Source organism: Lasioglossum baleicum, unplaced genomic scaffold (assembly GCF_051020765.1).
Source record: "Lasioglossum baleicum unplaced genomic scaffold, iyLasBale1 scaffold0170, whole genome shotgun sequence".
In the NCBI taxonomy this organism is placed as follows: Eukaryota; Metazoa; Arthropoda; class Insecta; order Hymenoptera; family Halictidae; genus Lasioglossum; species Lasioglossum baleicum.
The window spans coordinates 1-8,068 of NW_027469230.1; the positions used below are offsets into that span (position 1 = coordinate 1).

At 39.4% G+C, this 8,068-nt stretch overlaps 1 protein-coding gene across 1 annotated transcript; it reads left to right on the plus strand.

The window, feature by feature from the left end:
* The first annotated feature begins 276 nt into the window (after positions 1–276).
* On the plus strand, positions 277–4,132 carry LOC143220088 (E3 SUMO-protein ligase ZBED1-like). Its single transcript, XM_076445825.1, has 5 exons — positions 277–635; positions 1,325–1,409; positions 1,678–3,017; positions 3,300–3,311; positions 4,077–4,132. The coding sequence occupies exons 1-5, from the start codon at positions 425–427 to the stop codon at positions 4,130–4,132; spliced, it is 1,704 nt and encodes a 567-aa protein (XP_076301940.1). The 5' UTR covers positions 277–424.
* Positions 4,133–8,068: the final 3,936 nt, after the last annotated feature.

Genomic DNA, 8,068 nt, shown 5'->3' on the forward strand with positions numbered 1-8,068 from the left:
CGCGGTAATGGACGTCTGAGGATTCGTCAAAGAATCGTCGCTCGAAGGTAAATAAATTTTCAAAGAAAAAATATCCCAAAGTATATAACATGATATATAACTGTCTATCTGTTTGTTCGCAGGAAACAAAAATAATGAAGACAAATGACAAGAAATTCGCTGCAATAATTATATTTTAATTATTTTTTAATACTTGTATATTTGTATAATTAAAGAGTAGATAAGAGTAACTTCTCACTAATGTAAAAAATATCTGGCTGTATAGGGAGGGGGCGATATTATTACTGTAATTGTTTTCTTTTTAATAAATACGAGTTAATTGTATGAGTAGGAGGACGAGGCGGAGGAGGAGGATTGGTTTTAAATAAAAAATAAGATCTTTCTTATAATTTTTTTATTTGATAAATTATGAAACAGCTAACGAATGAACAGTGCGAGGCACTTATCAACGCAGCGCATTGCAACATTTGTGAAAAACCATGTGAGGAAAAGGATATACGGGTGCGCGATCATTCTAAAGCCCACAAATCACGATGCACAAGATTCGTTACCGAGTACCAACAGTGGAAGTGACAGCATCGAAACTATGGAAAGTGACATGACAATAATTATGGAAGAAAATAGAGAAAATTCAGGTATTTATTCAAGTTTGTCATTCTCAACGATTTCAATAATCTTGAATAATGTTTTGTCAATGCCATCGTTCGGAATAACTTTTCCTGATACAGTGACCCAATATAATATTCGGATACTCTCTAAAACGACGATAACTTTTTGAATATTGTACTATACCATTTAAAATTTTCTGGGATGCTAGAGCAATTAGTTTACTATAGGATGTGAAAAAATATTTATTCAAAAACTGCAATTGTTCTGAATTGTAGAAAAAACACTAAAAGTTATATTTTACAACTTTTTTATGTGGACCTATATTGAAAATTTAAAAGATACGTTTTTCAGATCTGTGTCAATTATATGCACTGTGAAAGTTTCATCGAAATCGATTGATGCGGAGAAAAACGACAGACATTGAAAGATGTAAGAATTCTTACAATTAGATTTATTGCAGTTAGAGGCCGAAAGTCGCGACAATGTTTGTAAAAAAATGTTATACAGGCGACTCATATGGGCGTTCTGCCCAGAACTCGTCAATGTGCCAGTACCGATATTTTTTTTGCTAATATCTTGGAAAGTAAAAAAAAAAGGGGCTGTTACATGTACAGGAAAAAGTTATTCAAAATTATGTTCTTGACTACATATTTCAAGATCAGCGAAACTGGTAAAAATCGCAAACTTCTAAATAATTATCAAAATTCATCCCCAGAAAATAATGAACGTGCGGATCCTGAAACTCGACGTCCACAGCAACAAAAACGTCGGTGTCGGAGGGGAATAGAGTCTAACCAGAGGTGGGCATTATTTGGCGGAAAAAATATTTGAAATACTATTTAATATTTTAGATTTTATTTTGCTTAAAGAAAATAGTATTTCATTTGAACAATCTGAAACTCGAAATAAAATATTTCTATCTGAACAATCTGAACCTCGAAATAAAATACTTCTATTTCAACAATCTGAGCCTCAAAATAAAATATTTTATTTTCAAAGTTGTACAGACACTGTATAAAATAAATGGGATTATTTACTATTTACTATTTAAAATACTATTTTCCCCAGCTCTGCTGCGAACCACCGTATATGCGATCGTACAAGGACCGAAGATATTCATGAAGCACTGGCCAAATTAATTGTATTGAACCAATTACCGCTGTCCTTTTGTTCAAGTGTTGGTTTTCAAAACTTCATGCATGTTGTGGAACCCAATTACAAAACATGCAAGGAAGAAGCAATAAAAAGGAGACTAGTTGCTTTGAAGACGACGATCGAAGAAAAAATGACGCAAAACCTGAGGGCTACTGCAAGCGTAGCATGTACAACAGATTGTTGGTCTTCGTTGACACAAGATACATACATTACACTCACTGTACAATTTATTGACAAACAATGGAACATACAGTCATACACCTTAACCACTCATGAAATGGAAGAACGCCACACTGCAGAAAATATCGCTAATGAATTAAAAAGGACATTAGACGATTGGGAAATAACAAATAAAGTTGTTTCGATAGTGACAGACAACGCTTCCAACATAAAAAATGCAATTTCATTGATGAGTGAGGAAATTGAAAACGTAGCGTGTGCTGCTCACACTCTGCAGCTTGCAATCAAGAAGGCACTTACCGAAGATAATGTAGAACAAATTATTCGCCGTTGCAGTAAAATAGTTGGGCATTTCAAACATTCCAACGTCGCAAAAAAGGCCCTAGAAATCAAACAAAGGCAACTTGGAATAACGAAAACTACATTGTTACAATGTTGTTCCACGAGATGGAATTCCACATTTTTCATGTTAGAACGCATTCGTGAAAATAGATGCAGTATAACTAATGTAATTGCAGACAGAGCAATTACAAATTTAAGCACAGCAAGAAATTTGGAGGTAACAGAGTGTCAATGGGAAAACATAGATAGCTTATTAAACGTTTTAAAACCATTACAAATAATAACCACGTTGTTTTGTGGAGAAAAAAATGCGTCAGTGTCGATGGTAAGACCATTGCTCAACAAATTAATCGAAAACCATTTAAATATATTAGAAACGGACAACCATGTTATTAGAGTATTTAAAGAAACAGTGCTTTCGGAAATAAAGAACCGATTTCAATTAAATTTTAATGAAGAGAGTACTACAACAATAACCCAAATTTCTTGTTTCCTCGACCCGCGATACAAAGATTTAGAGCACGAATCTCCACGCACAAGGATTAAAATTCGTAACAAAATAAAGAACATATTAGATAGTTTTCCAAATGAAACAACAAATAGAAATGTAGATAACAACTTGCAACAAACAGCTTTACAATTCTTATATAACGACGAGATTTTTGACATGTCCAACATAAACAGCGAATATGAAAAATACATTGTGGAACCACAGATACGGTTCGATCTATGTCCGTATGAGTGGTGGAAGTCACGGATAACCAAATATCCGACAATTGCAAAACTTGCAATGAAGTATTTGGCGATACCGGCAACGTCGGATAGTTCCGAACGTTGTTTTTCAACGGCGGGTAATATTGTCACGCGAAAAAGAACACGCTTACTACCGGAGAACGTAAACATTTTAGTTTTTTTGTACCAAAATAGAAAATTAATTGAATAAATTGTATTTCGTAAAATTGTGTTAATTATTTTTTGTTACCTGTAGCCCAAAAATTTGTTGATGTTTTCAGGTATACCGAAAGGTAAGGGGCATACGGCCAGGTCGACGAACTGCACAGCCGGTAGTAGATAGTTAGATAGTTGGTATACTAAGGTCTAAGGGATGCACGGTTAAGTCGAAGATCCAGAATTTCACTTTCACTTTCGAATCGATAAATAATTCGTATGTTTATTTCATACAGATGCCTTGAAATTTCTCCACACTCACAATCACTGTTCACATTTGTCAACACATGGTAATGCACTAATAATAATTGCCATATCCCTTGTACTGCTGCACAGATCACAACAATCAGGTAATGCAATCACTAGACTGCGGATTTCATGCATTTGTAGCAAACATGAGTAGGTGCATTTTAAGACGGTAGAGAGATTAAAATAATTTCAAAACACCATAGGATTATTTTCAACTTCTTAAAATGATCACAGTGAGAATCAAATATATGTCTGGCTCCTGTCCCTTGTAATAGCGGCAGCCAACATTAATTTTGCATAAAGATCCACAGTCTAGTGATTAGTTTAAATATCACTATCAAAAACACAGCTAATAGCAACCGTTAGCTTTGAATTGACAAATCTTTGGAGATGTTCTCTCTACCGCGGCTCGAACGACACTGATTTTCCGCAAGAGTTTTCTGAAGAATTTAAGAAGGGCATTATGAATGTCGAAATTCGAAATGCACGCTGTAGCACGTTTACGAAAACGACGGGACGGTTAGACGAAAAACACGACGCGAGAAGGACCGCTGTAAGATTTATGGCAATCACATGTTTAGTTTTTCCTGCAGATTGGTACGCATCGCTCTTCTACCACCTGTTTTATTTCGTGCGCTATTTCCGCTAATTTATTCAGTATCTCTTTCCATCTATGTTACCCGCTTCCAGAATCACATCTAATAGAGGTCCCTATTTCACGTGCAATAAACGAATCCGAATTTTAATGCACGTAATATAATACTAACTACACGGGTACCCGTGTATTTTAATTTCACAAATGTTCGTATTTTTATTTTACATATACATTTTAATATACGGTCATTTTTTTAACGTCGAACAATTTACCGCCACTTTATTATTGTCTCACTTCTAACGTCAACAGTAGAAAAGAATTCGATCTAAAAACAATAACGCCTCAGTTGTCGGACTCGAACGTGCCGAACGGATCCGTATTCACGTGTTCGTGGATCCGTGTACACGGATCCGCATTCACGGATCCGTATACACGGTTCCTTAAAATCGTACTACACGGTTCACGTACCACGTGTACACGTGTATTTTAGTACACGTCCAAAACCGCGATCTCTAATTCTGACTGGAGTGAGAAACAGGAGGCCACCGACGGCATTTCGTCGGTGCAGAAGACACTGTATGTATCGTGTTAGCAACGCGCCCGCGCGCTACACTCACCAGCGTACCTTTACTATATCCGTGTGCGCTGCTTGTGCGCTTGTGCCAGCCACAATCTATTTTTAGAACTTGCCATGTTGCCATGTTGTATTGCTTAATGGAAACGAAACTGAAATTCGACTATCGAGCCGTCGAGCGTATGAATCGCAATCTGGAGCTAGCCTTCGAGTCCCCGTGTGCAGTGTTGTGCCGGTTACTGAGAACCTTTTTTCTTTATTTTCATAATTACAGAGAGTAATAATATATTGACATAGTTGCACGCGTACTCATTCTGCCCGCGTGGGGCGGTGTCCGGAGTTTTTATGTTGTATCTCTTGCTGACTAAGCATTGGCAGGTCGATTGCCTCGCTTTAGCAATTCGCTGAGGCAATCTTATGAAGGTTGTTGCCTTGGCCAAATGCTTAGTTGCAACTTCCGGACACCACAGCAGCGAGGATTTTTTTTTTTTATTTTTCATTACTTTTTTAATTACATTTTTTAACCTTCCAAAAAATTAAAAATGTTAAGACTGTTACGTCCCGGAGTCTGACTTTCGCGAAACTATCGTTCCGCGACCCATTCCCCTTACTGGACGCTCTCAAATGCGATACAACCTTTTGTCCACGCGGCACGTTACGTCCGACGTCTGACTGGGAACCACGACTTTCGCGAACATGCGTATTCTACTTAACGCTTACAGTAGATTCGCCCCAAAGCGGCGGACGAGAACAGAGATAACTGAGACGGCGCGAATCTTCGCAGGGAAATATCTAGCAACTTATCGGACAGTTGAGTATAGCGATCGGTGAAGACAGGCAGGTTTCCTTTATGCGAACTGCTTCCGTTGCTCGCTGACGGCTACAGTCGAATCAGGCTGGATCGTCGTAGGAAGGACGATGATCCTCACTCGTCCTGGGAAGATCACGTCGTCGGTGATCCTCGGTTGGCGGGAGATACCCCGCTATTGTCCTCCGTCTCGCGTTCGTTGACGCGCACGAGCTTTCGTAATTGATAGCGACGAACGCGAATTGAATAGGAGAGTATTGCAAGCGCGAGGATGTAGGGAGAAGAACTAAGCGAGACTCACTTATTAAATTAATAACTGGGAATATATTTGTAACGTATGAAATGAAATTATAATTAACTAGAAGCGCGTGTTATAGCAGGACCGCTCAAAGGCGGATGAGAGCGAGGACTCGTCGGAGTCCGGACCGGGACATCCAGGAGGCGGCGAGCCTCGCTGGAGTCTTGAACGAACGTGACAGACTGGCTGTCCGAATTGAACTGAACTAACTGAACTCTTTTTAGGATCGTGAGGTCGAATACATAGGTGTCTTATTTTCTACCGGATGTCTCGTTAGACATAACGCTATGGATGTTATGAGAAGCGCGCGATTAATGATTACGGTGAATGCTACGTGATACTGCTACGGGGAATACATTAAGATATGATTATTATACAAGGGTTAAGATAAGAATGGGTATATGGTATGAGGTGAGAATCGGATCTGATGAACGGAGCGAAGTATGACTACTTATAACTAATCAATGTTTTTAATAATTACGGTTACAATATCCTACTCTTATTGGCTATGCTTATAACCTATGGCAACACGTCGGTAGACGTGACACCTCACCCCTTGGGGAAATCATTTTCGGCACGAAAATTATTTCTCATCCTCGGAGTCGAACGTCGCGGTTCAACGTAACGTTTCATAAAATGTCGTCTTGGACTCGCATCGTCAAACATGTCGGACGAGTCGTAATCCATCGTAGAGGAAATAGGAAAGGGTTGACGCGTCATCGTCTTCGCTGAAAATGTATATCGCTTGCGGCTTATCGGTTGTAACACAAACATCTTAGATTTCGGAGAGTTTACAATATGCATGTTACGCTTCGCGGCTATCGCTCTAAATGTAAACGTTTTTGATTTCACGGGTTTCGGTTTCGTGCGAATGACTCGGTCTGTCTTGTATAAGCGGTCGCTGGAGAGGTGAGATTTATCGTGATTATCGCGCGTTGAACTTTGAATATTTCTCTTCTTGCTGAAATGGTCGGTACTAATTATGTCCGTGACCTCGTCGCAGCGGGAATCGAGAGAATATGAATTGGAAAGAGAATTAGATGAATTGGGACGAAGATTTAGGATTTTTAGATTTGGATTGGACTTGGGATACGCGTTGGTATCTAAAATGGAAGAATCGAGATTCAACAATGAATTCGGTTTTGAATTCGAAATAGAAATTGAATCTGAATTTGAATGATACTTGTTCGTGTCGGAATTAGTAGAATTGAGATTCAACGATGAGTTCTGCTTTGAACTCGAAATAGAAATTGAATCTGAATTGGAATGATACTTGTTCGTATCGGAACTAGTAGAATTGAGATTCAACGATGAGTTCTGCTTTGAACTCGAAATAGAAATTGAATCTGAATTGGAATGATACTTGTTCGTATCGGAATTAGTAGAATTGAGATTCAACGATGAGTTCTGCTTTGAACTCGAAATAGAAATTGAATCTGAATTTGAATGATTCGCTCGCGAATCTGGATGCTCATGGGCATTTGATATAGTAGACTTAGAATTTGAAATTGGGATTGAATTTGAAATAGAATTCGTAAATCCTGACTCCGGATCGGCGATTTCCACGATACTTTCTACTTCCTCCAGCTCCATGTTCGGCGTGGAGAGTTCGATCGGTTCGCTCGTGGTGTTGACGCTCTGTATGTACGCTTTACCGTCGGAGATGCGCTTTGAACAATTCGGAATTATAACGCCGGGCGCGATTTCGCATTTTCGCAGGTAACCTATCCTAGGTACGGCGGCGTTCATTGCTGTGTATACCGCGGCTCGCGGTTCTGTATGGCAACTCTCGCGTGAGATAAAAGGAAACTCGTTTCCTTGCTATGTCATGCACCGGTTTCTATACGAAATGTCTGCGCCTTGGACTAAGAACGCAGATCCAAGAACTCCATCGGATGGAATTGCAGATGAATCTGGCACAACTTGAAATTCTACGGGCGTACCAGATATTGTTAAACATACGGATCCTACAGTCGACACGATTTCGTCGGTAATGCCAGACATTAGAATTTTATTTCCCGTGTCGATTACAATATCGGGCTTTAATACTGAGGCTCTGATCAGGTTCGGTTCTGATCCTGTGTCTAGCATGATCTTAATATCTTTCATCAACTCGGGGATCATAACAATTATATGCGGGATTGCGGTATTGTCGCTGAGAGTTATTCTCGTTACTCTCTGGTCCTTTCTGTGCTCGGCTCGGTCGCGATTATTCAAGCGGATCGTTTGAGAGGTGCCTCCTGTCGTGGACTCGCGGCGGACAGGAGGCTTGGTCCGTTTCCCGACCGTTCGGTTTCGCGTTTGCGGCAT